Raw genomic sequence first — 16,908 nt, 5'->3', positions numbered from 1 at the left:
TATCTTCAGTATCTAACCTGAAGATTACGACAGCGTGATCATTCAAACTTCTGCTATACAACCAAAATATTACGCAGTGCACCAATCAAGAGGACCACATTGTAAACTTCTTTTTCGTTACATTTTATAAATGTAGCAACTTCTAGCGTCAAAAAGAAAGAAAGGGTAGACTATAATCCCTAGCAGTAATTTCCAGCAGGGATTACAACAATGCTCCTTGTCTGAGGATTGTATTGTATGTGTGTTATAAGTAATAACACGGATCGGCTTATACTCCGGTACTTTCACTTTTTGCTTTGTCCGGAGATAGGGATTAGCTCTATCGATTGGGCCCAACAGAGTGGGTACCTGAAGACGGAGATAGAGTCCCATCTCCGAAACGTCGTGCAATTTTATGATTTTATTATACGATGGAAAACATCCAGAAAACGTTTTATTTTAAATACGCACCATCTTCACAAACTTTAGATTTGAGCAAAGAGTTTTGTTTAATATGGAATTTTTAAAGATTTCCAAGTACCAAATCTTATGATAATCCGATTTTGAAGAGTATCTGACGCATACATACAAATACTCACATATCGATGCTAATAGGACTTTCAGCATACTTCAAACAATTCACATGTCCTAACAGGCCTGTAAATAATGACTGTTCGCAGAATGTCCCTCCCATATTAAACAGTATTTGTAAACATTGACCTAAATGTCAATAAAAATTCAAATGACCTACATTTCAACATTTATGTCTTTACTGTAAATATTATTTAATGCGCTCTGACAGCCAAGTACCGAACATTTATTTGAAGTTTTAGAACATATATGTGTGGTGTTTGAAAGCTGAAAGAGCCGAGGAATCGATGGCGTCTGTGCGCGTCTCTTTAAGCGCGCGCATATCCGGCGGGACTAGCAGAGGAAAGCACTAAAGGACCTCAGTGTGCAGTCTGTCCGAGGGAGGCAGTCAGCGTCACATCGAGGAACATCAACTAGGAGATCGACACCACCTGCTGACGTAAGGAACGATTTCTCATAATTATCACCTTTAGCTAATAATCTGTGCTTAATTTGTGTGACAGTAGAATTCCGCGTTAAAGACATCGAAAGATAAATTGATAATATATGCTAAAACGTTTTCCAAATCTACGGAGCAGAATCCTTGAGAACCTAACGGTGTCTCAATTAGTCATGAAATTCTCCGCCATTAATGGAACCCGAAGATCTATTGTTTATAACAGTCCGCCACTGGGCCCCACCTGAGATAGATTAATCCAGTCCGCATCTTAAGTTTACTTTTCTATTATCCACCCACATGCACCTACGTCTCCAGAGTGGTCTCGTCATTTAGGTTTCACGACCAAAACTTCGGAACATTTCTTTTTCTCCTATTTGTTTTAAAGTTTTTTAGTTAATCTCTCATACCAGTGGCATGCAGAATCCCAAAAGAATTGTGCTTTTCAGAACAATCATAAAGTATTTTGTAAGAGAGACGCATGACGGTCCGTTGAAATCGTCGTAACATTTAAATTTTACTTAATACCTACAGTTACTGCATCCGACATGATCATTCTGCTTTATCAAATCTTAGTGTTCTGATTCATTTTTGATAAAATATCAGTCACTGCGAACTGCAAAATTAATTGTGAACATAAAAATGCAGATGCTACTGTGTCACAATTACGAAAGTTACAAACCTATTCGAATTTCAAATGCCTCCCGGGCATGCAGATTGCGTACCCTCGTAGGAAAATGCGACAAAGAGAGAGACATACATGGGCCCTATAAGAATTATTCGTTCACGCCAGAGCGTGAAACACACCTAGAAAAGTCCTCGTTTCAATGACGTTACGTTCTGCCGACAAAACCTCGTTAAAATAGCTTAATAGTCAGGATGCAGCTAAAATTCTATGGACCTAGATACCACTTCGGAATGTCGTAACCCAGACTATAAACCGGAGAAATGATTCGAGATGTAAACTATTATTCAAAATCGGTGGTTGTAAAATAAGTATGTTTATGTGTGCATGTGCGAGCGTCAATAACATAGTCATTCAAAGTGTGACACGTGGTAAAATCCAAAACGATTTGATTTGTAAACAAAGACTCGCCAAGGCTAACTATGCGTTGTAGACAGATTCTTGTAATAACCCACTACAACGACATCTTCTATAAGTCACATGCAGATTTCAGACCACTAGTAACGCCAATCGCAATGTACCATAATATCCACCGACTGCTGACGTAATCTCAACAGAAAGCCTTACAATTCGCAATCGATTGAAACCGTTATCATGACGAAATGGACAGGCTTACTAGAACCCGCGATAAAGCCAAATTTCTCACAAGGACTGCAGAACGTGAAGCTAATCTTACTTCCATGTACTACCGTATTTGACAGGTTTGATGCCACTGTGAACCTTCAAAATGGTACTGCTTTCAGGAACAATAAAACATTACTATCATTATTAACGTCGGAGTGCAACTCTATATTTAAAACGGCCTCACTTACGTCAAGATCTTCCTTAAGATGTCAGTTGTTGTTGTTGTGTTATTATTATTATATATTAATTCATTCGGAGAGACATAGCCTATTATCTGGCTTATGATACATATACGTCAGATCACAAATATTACCTCCTTCTAATACGTGATGTATAACTGTTTGTACCTTGTGTAGCCTATACCGAGCTGTTTTTCGTAAGACAAAAATATAGCAGTGTATCAATTAGTAATATATCTGAATTCGGTTTATTACGGTTGGTACTTTCGTAACTAGGACTTGGGACCATATCTGTCGAATGTCAGCCAGTTGGAAATACTTCTCAACTTTCTATTTCAAAAATGCAAATTTGTTACTCAGCGTTACTAAATCCTAATTGGTCGTGTGTAATTAGTATCTGCCTCGCGGGACAAAATCTGGCTAATTAAAAGTAATAAATTTATCTGCGATATTGGGTTATATCATTGTAGTTTCATTTCTCTGCATATCTATAATAAGGCTGATTATATTTTATTTTAATTTATTTAATAACTACTGCAGTCACTGTTGTTGTTGTGTTTTTTTTTTTTTTGTTCTTTTATGTTTTCTGTTCACGAGGGACGTGTGTCTCCGACCATTCATCATCATTTTCTCCACTGCAGCAAGCTCTTCGCTATCGACACTAATTTCTTTACGTTGCACAGAATTCACACCGTCTCTAGGGAACTACAACCTTAATTCAATAACCCGTTCTTTCGCTTTTCTCCTTTTCATTTGGCTGCCACTGCACAATCAAATTTTTGTCTCTTCTCGGAATAAAATGTCTCAAGGGTTATGAAATTGTGGCTGGTACATACAAGCCCGGATGACGCCAAAAGAAATTACGTTTAAAAATGGGTAAAAATGAAAGCTCTGCGGATTTCAGTTAAGATCATACAAGTTGTGTGCAGAAAAAGATTTGTTCAGTTCATCTGATTCGCTACAAAGAAATGTATTTCTCATTATGAACGCTAAAAGTATGTACTTTATCTGTCATTCAATATTATTTTTATTCCGTAACCAGTATTGAACAGGGCACCAGTTTACTTGGATTTCGGCTCGAACCCGTCTTTTCCATTGATCCATAAATTATGGACTGCTAGCTTGTGATATGAGAAGCTACATTTGAACTGTTAATTAACATAAAGAAGACACATCTGTTTCAGTTCCTGGAGTTACTGCAACAAATAACTGAAAATGTATGACTGTTTCAGAAACTTGGGCATATATTTTTTTTTATATCTTAATTGCATCATGCTTGTGTTCCTCAATACAATACTTTTATTTTCCGTCGTTACACAAGCTTGTTGTTAAAAATCATATAAAATTTCACATAAAATTGTTACATTTTAAAATTGACGACATGTTTCGATATACAATTCTATAGACCTGACGATGATAGAATTGTATATCGAAACATGTCGTCAATTTTAAAATGTAACAATTTTATGTGAAATTTTATATGATTTTTAACAACAAGCTTGTGTAACGACGGAAAATAAAAGTATTGTATTGGGCATATATGTAAGAACAATATTAAAATGTATCTTACAACAACAGTATATGTCGATGTGGACTGGGTTCATGTGAATCAGGATAGAGTCCCTTGACAGCCTCTTGTGGACGCAGCCATTATCATTCGAGTTACATAAAAGCCGGGTAATTTCTTGCCCACAGAACGACTATTAGCTACTGAAGAATGACACTACTGCATGGAGTTACGAGATCGTTATACGTATTAACGACAGTAGATCTGTTATCCTGACTGAGGTATTCTTTATTTTGCTCATTCAGTCAAATACTTGACTGCCTTAAAATGGTCCGGTATAAATTCTTCCCATATCGTTCCAAACTTATTATCTGTAACCAAGTCTTCTTCATTCGAACATATAAACCTGCTGACAGACCATCATTAAATAAACCGATATCCAAATGAAATAATATATAGAGTACTAACTGAAATTTAAAATTTATGGCCACGCTAATATACATTGCTATAACATACACTCTTCTGGAAAAAGGCGTCTTTGCTCTCACAACACAGTGTTTATATTTTATATTTTGAAGTGATGTGGCTTTCTTCCCAAGAAGCTAATGTGCTGAACGAAATAACTGTTTCTATTTGGCTATAAGCATACATAAGACGAAGTATCAGAATACAAATGATCATTCAGAATGGAACAGATAATTGGAAGTGCTTGAAGTATCTGTTTAGAAAGACTTAGCGATTTAATAAGAACAGTATTCTCTTGATAAGTCTCCTCCAACAATGCTACTTAAACTCCAGATACTTGAATCAGTTTAAGTTTCTCAGACATTCAACATAAACTTATGATTTTAACAAGCATTTGAGAAGCGTATGTCCCATGGAAGTAAGAGTTTCTGCTTTTATTTACTTGCCTATTAATTATTACTATTATTATTCAGTTATCATAAATTAGGCTATCTACCCTCTTCCTATTCAAAATGGCTTCTGGTAGCATGAACCTTACCTTGGTTGAGAAATTGAGCCATCGAAAGACTTCTTGAGTAAAGAGGACAATGGTTATTAAGCCAGATTAATTCTTGTGCCATACGTACATTAACTAAATTGAAAAGTAAAATAATATCAATATTACAATTGTTTTATTAATTGAATAAAATATTTGTAAACCAAAAACAAATATTTTGTTTCAGACATACGATTCTGATAATTACATAAATTTATACAGCATCAGGAAAACGTTGAGATAAAGCATTTCAGATAAATTTTGAGAACTCAAATTAAAACGTAATTATATTTATGTCCGAAGCCATTTCGAAGAACAATGCCAGGTTTTATTTGTAGTAGGAGCTCTGGAATATGGAATACTGAGATTGGAACCAGATAAATCTCGAATACGAGAAGGAACCCTTATTGTTCTAGCCATCTTTCTGGAAGGGAGCGGTATGGAAGCAAGCAATAGGCATCTATTTCAAGGCAAATGACCAAGTATTTTCATCGGGGTACCGAGATTCGATCCCAACAAGTGGCGAATAAAAGCCTCAGGCATTGCCGTGGGATGGTATGTGTTACTACTCAGTTGTACACAAAAGATATCGAGGGTGAACTACAATATTACGGTAGGTCACAGCAGCCTTCTATAGGCTACACGCGTAGCTTCGTTCACAACATTTTCTTCATTGCTGTATACGTCACTTGGAACTGACACTTCCGAGGATCCAGACATTATTTCTCCTTCTGGCAAGGAGTGGCGAGTCCTCGTGTTTTTAGTTTCGTTAGATCAACAAAAGCCTTATCTTCATCCTTGTATTGTCATCTCAAATAAGATGAAATCTCATTCAATACTCAGGAGCAAATTGTTTCTGGCTCAAACACATTTACATGTAGTATACAAATTCTTATGTGTAAACAAAAGACTGAGTGCAGAAATTAGAAGTTAATATACTCTGTTTTTCCTCTCACTTCAATGTAATGGCTTTTCAATGAAAATGGAGACCGATACACTCATTTTGAATTGAGAAAAGATTGGCTGCAAGTGTATGGGTTCATGTGCGTAAGGGGGATTCATATACCAGGCAAGGGTTTTAATACAATTCAGTACAGAAGCACAATAAAAGACGAATCTCTGACTTTTTGAAGAGAAATACATTTCAGGTTTACTGCTGAATTCACTAAGTAGCAGACCAAACGAACATGTTCTTCAACGTTTTGGACGATTCAGTGATTCAAACACAAAAGAAGTCTTTACGGGAAAAAACCGTCTGAATTCAATGTGCGTAGGCCATCAATGCGTGCAGCTATACGAACTAAAGGTTATGAACATTTTAATATCTTTGCAGCAAATGAACTGAATGATAAGGACTTTGTAGCCGATTGCGGCTTATGTACGCTTTCCTATACAGTTCTCCTTTATTCGTCTCCACTTGTGAAGCCCTGGAGAATAGTCAAATAACAGAAGGAAGGTGAATATAAGAGTTTCGCTGAAATTCCACTTCTATTGAAATTTTCAGTTTCATAAAGTCATCGTCTCACGACTGCTCACTTCACAAAGTTCAGGTGACAAAGGAAATTAAAGTCGAAATATTTCTGATTGTATAGTTTCTAATTTCTTCTGACAAAACATCATGAATTATTCTATTATTTTTAAAAATGTGAAACTTGGCTTCTTCTTCCAACCTTTGAGATGTTTACACAAATTTAACTACCTAATAAAATGAGAAAGTAAATCATAAAATCTTAAACTCCAGAATCAACAATTTTCACCTTCAGAATCACTATTTAAACCACGAGGATTGTAATCGTCATTTCGTATTATTCAACTCCAAATAACCTCAGCAGTGTATGTAAATGCACGCAAAATTTTAGTCTGAAAACCTGAAGACGAGTGATCACTTGAGAGACCTAGAAGTAGATGACGAGTAATACTAAAGTGGGCTTTAGTGAAAGAGGCGTGAGAATGAGTACTGTATTCATCCAGGCAAGGATAGAAACCAGTGGCAGACTTTTTTGAAGACAATTAAGAAACTTCTGATTCCATAAAAAGCGGGCAATTTCTTGAGGATCTGAGCTGATATTGGCTCCTCAAGGCTTTCTCCATGCTGTTAGTTGTCACGGTGCCGTTAAATGTCCTACTATTCAATTATCTGTTCGTTTTATAGGCAATCGAATCGACCCGTCATCGCTTTTTATCCAGTCCTCGTAAAGTTTTAGACTGTATTAACAGAATATTTAAGTCTCGGGTGCAACAAATATGACGTGCAAAATACCATGGTCCTTTATGGTACTAATCATTAGACTAGCCTCAACTTCGGAGTTTTCTCTCTACTGATTGTAATAATTTTCTTGGCATGTAATAGAACTATCATGGCCCGTGATCATAAAGAGAAAACATCTGGCCCAAGGCTACTTTATGGGAGCGCATACCTGGTCTACCCCACCCTAAATCGCGATAGGGCTGAATGTAAAGCATAGTTTTTGACAAATCTTCCGTTCTCTTAGATGGATATTTGTTCCAGTTATTTATTCTGTAACCGAAAGTATCTACATTAGAGTCTCCATTAAATCTTTTTTATGAATAACAACGTCGCAAATTCCGCAATATAACAGCAAGATTCTCAATGTAACTGATGTTAAAGAGAAACGACAAATATCATACCAGCAGCTACTCGGATGTGGTACGTCACAGGATGTTGCCACCAGGGCGCTTGTTGTCAACTTCTCATAAATCAATCGCCTAAAGCGATTATGGAGGCGTTTCTTGTTCGTATTATGCCTCTAACTCCGTTTCTGGCGTCACTCAGTTCATATAATGTAAATAAACTAGGCTCAATTTTTATGATCCAATTACTTCTATTTTATCTTTTAATATTAAGTCCGTAGCTTGCTTTAACGACTGTTCGACCACATAGGGCTAATAACATAATTGGAAACTGGTTTATGAAAGTAAATATCATTACGTAAGTTGTTATTTCTTTCTGAGTCACAAAAGACACGTGTGTTAGAGTTATTATACACGTGCTACTTAAAAAACGTAAGAATTGACAGAACAAAGAAGTAACACGGTTCCGACGATGATGTAAGCTGTATGATTAATTGGTCGTAATGACATTGCTGTGTTACGCATACTAATGGCTCTTATAAAAATTAAAATGACAGTAATATGTCAATCGCTGAGCCGCATTCAGAGAGTGCATGTGCGTGACGTTTTAATGCGCGATGCGAATTTATAAAATTGGTCTGTCAGTTTCTGAAATTCTCCGACGTGTTACAAATCAGCGCTTCAGAAACTGTTGACTTTGCTGTGTCATCCCATAAGAATGAATAAACGTGGCTGATGGCGTCCTGAAACACCGAATTCTCAGCTTCCTTAGTCCCTAATAACTGCAGCCAGCCATTATCGCACGTCTGCTTCAATACACTCGCAGAAACCCTCCAAATTTGGAAGCTGTCGCTTCAGTCCGAAACCCAATAACGGCGCCTCGCATTTCCTTTACATCCTTATAACTGGTTTCGAACTTACATTCCGCAGTCTGACCCAATAAACATCCAGCTCAGCCTAATGTATTGCAAGCCTAGATTTATTGATATATTTATTCTATAATTTCGTCATAAACGTGCACATTTCAGTGTTTTGAAACAGAGTTAAATTCTGACAACCGTAAAATAGGTTTCCAAGTTTTTTAAAAATATAGTCAGAGTATTTATCGATGTAGAAAATACTTCCAAAGTAATTTAAAACGATTAATTAGGTCAGTAATGTTGATGGTTTAACCTCACATTTCAGCAGTAAGCAAAGACTTGGAATCAAATTGGGGTGTTGGAATATGATATAAAATACATTGCAGACTCTTCTTTTATGTGAACTGAGTGTAGACAACAATAGTGGGTGTTAATGTGTCTAGACCGCTCTGTTAATTGAACTGCGTGCGTTTTGTTGTCATTAAAGCGGTCGTAGGCTCTTCCGGCTAAAACTGTCATTAAATTCTGTTCATGCATATATTTTAAACTATTAGCAACTAAATGCAACCCAGTAACTGGACCGAAAAAATAGCCAGTTTAATTGCGTCTACAACAAAACACAACAGCACCTTCCTTTTCTTCCATTTCTATTGATAATTTCATTTGAAGTTAAACTAATACACGAAACGTTAATTTTACTATTATTTTTATTATCATCAAATTCAATCCACTTTTCGTTTTTCGGCGTTCTTTACGTAGACATGACTATGACACGACATGACTATGACACGACATGACTATGACACACCTCGTCTATTCCGTTTCTCAAATCACGAATCCTTCATTAGTGTTAAAAAAACTGTAGCTAAACGAGCGTTTCATATTGTTTAAAACCTAAAAAACCTTAAATAAACTATTGTAATATATTTTTTCTTGGAAATCTGACACTCACTTTTTCAAGAAATTCTCCGCTATCTAAGAAACACGAACGTACATCGCCGTTTCTACGTAAGCCTTCCATTAGGCCCCGCCCTAGGCCAGATCATTCAAATAGTTATTGTAATCCTTTAAAGCTCTGTGGTGATTATATATTTCACCTATTTTAATGACCAATAATTCTGCATTTTGCCTTCTCAGTGGATGCATGGGTTCCATATAATTCTCGTTTTAAATTACGATCATCTCCTTAAACAGCCTTAACCAGGTTATCTTTGAAATGGTGAAGTGTTGTGTTCCATTTGCGGCAATACTTCTAATATTATTTAGATGAGCTTCGGCTTCAGAGGGTTAAATGGGCCTATGCTATCTCTTTTCTTAAGCTTGGGTCATGTTCTTTTAGAATAAATGTCCGAGGCTGATAAAAATAAAAGCTATGCCTCAAAGAATACTAACAGAGAAATTAACAGTGTATCTTAAAGCGTAATAAGGTAGAACAGACGTTACTGAAGATACAGTAGATAGAAAGATTCTATTGTTCTCAGTTGTTCCGTACACAAACTAATACACAGAGGAACATTAACTTCCACATTGGCTTATCTCATTATACCGCCCACTTAACCCATAAACCCACTCATAAATATGTTAAACAGATAGGAAAACGTTAAGAAAACTAGTGGAACATGACAAAGTTTCGACAGACAAATATGGCCATGTTTTACGATCAAAACTGATTTTATTTGAACCTAACAGCCCCATTTATACATTTATGGAATGCGTCTTTTATAAAGTAACCAGATATCGTTAAATGATTTTAGTCTACACTGTTACTATACGCGTATAAACGGTGAAACGAATACAGCCATTTATGTTTAATGGACTGCCTTGTCAAGGATCGTGTTATACAGCCCCTAAAAATTATTCCTAAGCACACGAGTTGCTGTAAATACTGCCGTAATGAAGTCTTCATCGTAACTAACTCCATTACTGATAAATCATTCAAGAGCTTCTACGCCTATTTTGGAAAATGAATATTCACTATCATATTTAAAAGAGTCCGTCACTGGTCAATAGCCTTGGTAGGTTAATAGCCTTCACACTGAAACACTCTGTTTAAGGTTCAACTTAATATTACTCGCTTTGCATATATTCCTAGATCTCAGAAATGGTCTATTCGCTGCAGGCTTCTCGACCAATATTTTGCAAGTGTTCCTAATCTCTTCAATGTGTGCTACAGTCCCCTCCTATCTTATCTTCTCTGATTAGCCGTCCTAATAATATTTAATAAATTGTGTAAACTATGTAATAAGTATTGGGAGATCTGATTGAACTTTCCGGTTGCCATAGAAACCAGTTTGCATCCACACGCGTACTGTAAAAGAGAAATGGGAATATGCTTTCAAAGGATGTTTGCACAGTGGTTTCATCTTCAGTGCACGTAATCAACAAACGAGAAGGCAGTTTGTGTTCTACTTTTAGTTTTAAAAAGGCGTTGATTCCATACTCGTGATTTCTGAGTAAATGCATGAGTATCGGTACCGAACACTGTAATTAACGAAGCATCGTTATTAGATGTGCTAAAGCCCTTCTCATCAGGAACAGATCTCGTGACACTGCACAGCCTTTCGTACAAATGGAGTGGCAGCATTCATAATCGTTTCTGCCATTTCAACTTAAGTTGAGTTTCCAGCCTGAGATTTAAGCTACCTTAAGTAGGAAATTGCATAGAAAAATGAACACTAGGCATCTGAAATTCGAGGCCCGAGAATCGAATGTGGTCCTCTTCGACGCTTTATGCAGTCCGACTCAGTTCTCGAATGTCCCTTTTTTAATAGATTTTAAGTTTCAAGTGCATATACAGATATTTGTGTAACGCTGTTTTACAGTTCCATTAAATAAAATAGAAATACGTTTAAATTAAATTGACATTTTCCAGTACTTATGAAAAGCCAAAAGGAGGAAGTATATAGCCTAAAATCAAGTTTGTATTTGGTAGAAGTAGATGGTTATGACTTTCCTCATTCATGTGATGGTTCCCGCAACAGCCACTTCTGTTTATAGAGGACCATAATATATAGTGACTCTCACTGCCTGTTGTACATTTTTCACTTTTGTTACAATATTCTTTAATATTAAATGTATGACCTACTTTATAAGTTCCACCTCGTATTAGTCATACGCGATGAATATAGCTTAGCAGTTCCAGTGTTAGGTTAACGAACGTAGCTTTAATTTGTAACATCACTTCTTTAATAGTGGATGAAATTAATTCCTATATGATCTACGAATATGATTTCCGAAAGTTGCCTGCTTCTGGAACGGTATCACTGAAGAAAGGCGAAGATGAAGATGGGATATAACTGACATGAAATCCTATATCGCCATAGGAAGTAAATTATAGCTGTACCAGTGACGTAGATGAGGAAAGATATTCGATTCCTGTGGATCTATTGCACTTCATTGGATGGACAAATGCACCCGTTGGGGTGACGCCACAAATGGTGTTTCTTCTCCGCATGACACCTGTCTCTGTAAGTGGTAATACGAAGTCTTGCGTTGTAAAAACGACTAGATGGTAGATCGAACATGGGAACTAGAACGACTGCTTCGATGGCGTACATTTAATAAGTATCGTTATTACAAGAGTAATTTTTGGAGAAGTCACTCAGCTTTGTTCAAATATTTTATAAGTTAGAGGACATTCAGATTTGTTCAAGATATTTACCTCTCTTTCGAATATTTAAAGGCATATGGTAAAAACGAACGGGGTTACACCACTAAGTAAAGCGTACTTAAAATTAATTAAAGTTAATGAAAGTCAAGGGAATTAAGCTTGCGTTGAAGTTAATTTATGCCCTTTAATAAGGCGGTTATTAAAACTAACCAAACTACCAAAAATCAAAATGGCTTGACAGTATTTACTACAGGTCTACTAAAACAGGTTTCGTCTAAACCGGCTTCGTTTTTGAGTGGTGAACAGATGGGCGGACATAATGAAACTAGCAAATACTATTTAATTTTAAGACTGGCTATTCCGTAACCATGCTGTTCCTTCAGTCCCTTGTGACTACTGTTTCTCATTTCGTGTGTCGCGATACACCTGTGGTTCGCGAGTGATTCGGGTACTCGCAAGGTGCCTGTCATAATCTTAGGCAGACCTATCCGGGTTTCGGGTATAAAGACTTTACAAATGAGCTTTTACAATGTTGCACCCTTCGTACACATATACTTTCGTTAGAGGTAATAAGCAGTAGAGATATAACACAGTGTAAAAATAGAACCTGTCTGTAACATGACATGGCAATACTCTTTGTCCCACTTTGCAATACAAATCCATGTTCGACCTGGTAGAACATTGTGCTGAAATTAAAACTATCCCACCCACCCAGCACGGTAGGACACACTGCCGGCTTTAAAGAAAAATGCCCTATCTTAAACATTTAGTAAATTCATTAAACAGAATTTACAATAATGATAATGGTAGCCAATATAAAATAATATGGGGGCCTAGGTTTACTATTCTTTTTGTAATTCAAAGTTGTTTTATAATTCGTCAACCAGAACAAAATTTGAAGCCCTTGTCTCTTGGTTTCATGTTACGCCGATAAATATAATATTATTTACTTGGTTTCAGAGACCCGAGTCAACTTTTATTACAGCTCATAAAATTCCGTCTGTCGCAACGTAAACGACCTCTCTTGTGGAACTGTACCGGTAATTAAGACTCAGGTAATAATGTTGGGCCAGAAAGGTTTGTGTAGTAGGCCAAGGGTAGCTTGGCGTGTTATTGACGGCTCCCCTGAGGCAGAAACAGAACACACGAATCGAACCTGACTCTCCCATCACCAGCCGCTAGTCAGGGGGACATGACATCCACCTCCCCCAACCCAACCCATCCCATCCCATCCGTCTCGTTTGTTGGAGACTAGTCGATTCTTTGAATCTGTACGCAATTTACAATGAAGTCCAATTGGACGGCCAGCTGCTTTACAGAGCATATTATTCCTATTCAGAGCTTTTGTAATCTCCTCGGACCGTGAACGTCCCGAGTTCTCTCAAACTGAACAAGAGCGTTCTTCCGAATGCGTCCGAAAATATCTTTTTCCAACCCGTGTTGAACGCTTTTCACATCAAAGGCACAAGATTGAAAACGTGTACTCTTTGGAGTACAATGACATTCGAAAGCTGTTCTTCAGGCCACACGACGTAGAGAGTTGTACCGATGTGATCGGAGGTCATTGTTACATATTCAGTCATTCTTGAATTAATGTCATCCCAAGTCATGCAGGTTGAGTATCCCCGTAGGAACAATGATCCTTGGCCATGCAGGTTGAGAACACTTGAGGAAAACGCCAACAGACCGACAGACAGACATGTACGGGCTCATAACGTGTTCTTCGCTCACGCTAGACCGTGAAGAATGCCTAAAAAAACCAGCCATCACACTAATTACTCCATGTCGTCTGTAAGTCATTTGTATTAACCGCGTTAATCTTGACTTTTTGGTGTTCTTCATGCTCCAGCGAGAACGAAGAACGCCTTATGTCTCTTCTGTCTGTCGCGTCTTTCCTACGGGGTGGATAATCTACACGACGTGGAATCATTGTCTCAAAATAAGAGGAATTCTTTCGCTGTTATGTCCAACCTCAGAAGCGTATCACTGCGCTTCCAGATGGCACACCGTGGACGGTACGGCACGACGACGCCGATGGCGGCGGACAACAACTCGGTGCGAAGTGTAAGCTCCGAAGACGTGAGCTACGCAGGAGTGCGAGGTCAATGCTGCGTGAAGGCAGCCAACCCCGCCTACAAGAGAGGCCGACGGCTCCAGCTGATGCAGATGCTAGTGCTCCCATTTATCCCTATCTTGGCTCTCATCATCCAGACAGCCATCACTCTGCACGAGATCATCATATACAGACAGGAAGTCTCCGACATTGAAGCCCAGGTTTGTGAATATAACAAGCGATAAGAATCTTCCTTAAACCGAACCGTCGTCTTATTTAGATTGTACATACTGAATAAATACAGCTAAAAGTACATTTAACCAGATTCAGTTTATTTTATTATAGAATATGACTGTCTTCCGGGATGTTGCGCCGAGTGTATTGATAGAAGTCGGTAAACTTCTGCCATACCACAGGGTGCAACAACCCTGAATACAGAAATCTTCAAACCCGTCGCCGTAAAACCTGAAATTTCACTGCAATAGAGAAATGCCCAACATAGCTGTGAGCCTATCCAGAAATGATAAAGAGATGGAAGAAATTCTCAAAATTCACGCTTATGACCTATCATTCATAAGCAACAAATTAGAATCGTGAGAACAAAAACTGGGTGTCTGACAACCATACCTCGTGTTTTAAAATATTTTGAGTCGCTCTGTAGAGGGATCACTCTTATCTCAGACACAACGAGGTTAGACCTAACACTAGCAGAGCCAGTAGTAGTTTCACCCCATTTTCCTCAGTTCCTAGCGCCTTAATACAATTAATTTCTCTTTTCGTGACATCAAGGCAACAAAGTCAGCGCCTTTGATCTCATTTCCACAGATGTTTCTCTAGTAATGTAAAAAGCAACTCTCGAAGTGCCTTTTATTAACTTTGCAACGGGATTGGTGTAATGAGTGAGGAGGGCACTTGTTCGCAAATAATTAACATTATTTTATATAATACAAGAATCAGTTCTACTTACTTTTCGGTCGATATGACGTAAGCCGCTGTCCAAACGCACTTGAAAAATAAGAAGATATATGAATAACAGTTAATACAAAAATAAATGTCGCCAAAACTAGAAAGTTTACGTGAAATTGTTATGAAATGCATAAAAAGTCTCTCACCAAATATTATCAGGATTATTAAATTAAGGAGGATGAGATATTATAAAGAACGTTCACTGTCTCTTTTCCTTCTTCATAGGATGGCCATGCATTTATTTCGTTTCCGATTCTAATATCTTAAAATGATACGATGGATATTCAAGTGAAAGAACGGAGTAGAAAAATATCGTATTTGGAGCGCAACTTCGTTCTGTTCTTCAGCCAACGGACGTTTCTAACAAGAGCAGGCTCACTCTTTATCCCACTGGCAAACTTTGACGGTTATAATACACCATAATGTACGTACGTTTACCTGATATACGATAATCGTACGGGAGACCATTAGTGATATGATACTACGATTAATAACTCTGTTATGCTGTCATTTTTCTCGATCTAGTTATATGAAAATGAAAAATTAGTACACGAACATTGCTTACTATAAAACAGATGGTTAGAAAGCGTTTCGTAGTTGATCATACTGACCAATACATTACGGTTTCAAATACACAACGAAACAACCCTATCGTTCTTTATTAATGTTTTCTTTGAGGGCAGAAACCGTCAATCATCGTCATCACGGATTAAACTCTTGGCATATATCTGCCTACAAGGATTAAAACATATTCCTGTCATATTTTAGTCGGACGTTCATACATCTTCTTGCTACAGTAACATAGCAGCTTAGGGATTTCACTTTTCTGAATTGCATTTAAAATGTTTTCGTCATTTCCTTTAATAATATTCCACTTTGTATATTTATTTTTGTTATTGTGTAATATATCCTTTAAGTTTATGACATCATTGTTTATCCTGCAACCGACGTAAGAAAACATTTTTGAAGACAAAAGTACGCGTTAAAATATTTCACTTTCGATCCTACAACGGTATCCGCCTTTGATACTGCGAAACAGTTATAAAATAATACATTATGGACTGCGTGACCCTTTCAGTCTTCAAGCGACGACACAAGTGCTCGCAGGCAAAGTTCTTATTTTTTCGAACATTGTTATCAACAATTAATAATCGTACTACACAAAAACTTTGAAGGGATTTTCTCGCGTTTAGTGGTAAAAAACGTGTATTACCCTTTAATCTTATATTACATGGATCCGGCGTTAACACTTGAGCATTAATAATACGTCTCAGTTCCTGCAAGCAAGTCTCGGGAAAATTCCTGAAAACAGACGCCGAAAACGTTAACCCAAGCGGTGATGAGTCTGATTCTAACTCAGAGGGTAACTTATCGTTCGATTCTCAGCTAGGGTACAGTCCATTCTGAGGATTTTCTCCGTCCCTACTACTAGTCTTGATAGTACCTTCAGACAACTTTCCCCATTAACCGTACATAATGACCCTTTCAACGCATTCAGGATTGAAGATAGTAACAGTATGTTCCTCTGAATCGTTGGTACGTACCTACAAGTCCGCAATCCAAAATACCACAATCGAAATTTTCTCCTCTGTCAGATCTCTTAAGCCACTTTTAAAAACGTCTATCTTATGTATTTTGAGTGAGAAATTCATACGCGAATTTCTAATTAAATCCCAAAGTGGGTTAACAGAACTGTTATCCATTTCCCCAGCATGTTTGTCGGACCTATATTTTAACAAGATGATTATTATGAATGTTACCTGAACATGAATAGGTACAATTCAGTAACGTTCGATTCGTTCTGACATCAGTGAAGCATGGGAGAA

At 37.4% G+C, this 16,908-nt stretch overlaps 1 protein-coding gene across 9 annotated transcripts in view; it reads left to right on the top strand.

Annotated features, from left to right (window-relative positions):
• Positions 1–828: 828 nt before the first annotated feature.
• LOC147872442 (uncharacterized) overlaps positions 829–16,908 on the top strand; it is a 36,432-nt gene continuing 20,352 nt past the window's right edge. For 3 of the 9 annotated variants that reach the window (XM_087356309.1, XM_087356311.1, XM_087356310.1), the window contains exons 1-2: positions 837–1,009; positions 14,040–14,337. In XM_087356309.1, coding sequence (XP_087212435.1) covers positions 14,062–14,337 — 276 coding nt within the window. In that variant the 5' untranslated portion in view covers positions 837–1,009; positions 14,040–14,061. Of the gene's footprint in view, positions 1,010–13,023; positions 13,119–14,039; positions 14,338–16,908 lie in introns of all 9 variants that reach the window. The other 6 variants (XM_087356308.1, XM_087356305.1, XM_087356307.1 and 3 more) reach the window with 5 other exon arrangements.

This window comes from Zootermopsis nevadensis, unplaced genomic scaffold, assembly GCF_977971745.1.
Source record: "Zootermopsis nevadensis isolate Lab colony 2312 unplaced genomic scaffold, Znev_1.0 Znev_ptg000027l, whole genome shotgun sequence".
Lineage (NCBI taxonomy): Eukaryota > Metazoa > Arthropoda > Insecta > Blattodea > Termopsidae > Zootermopsis > Zootermopsis nevadensis.
The sequence above is the reverse complement of the archived record's forward strand: the minus strand, read 5'-3'. Positions and strand labels throughout refer to the sequence as shown.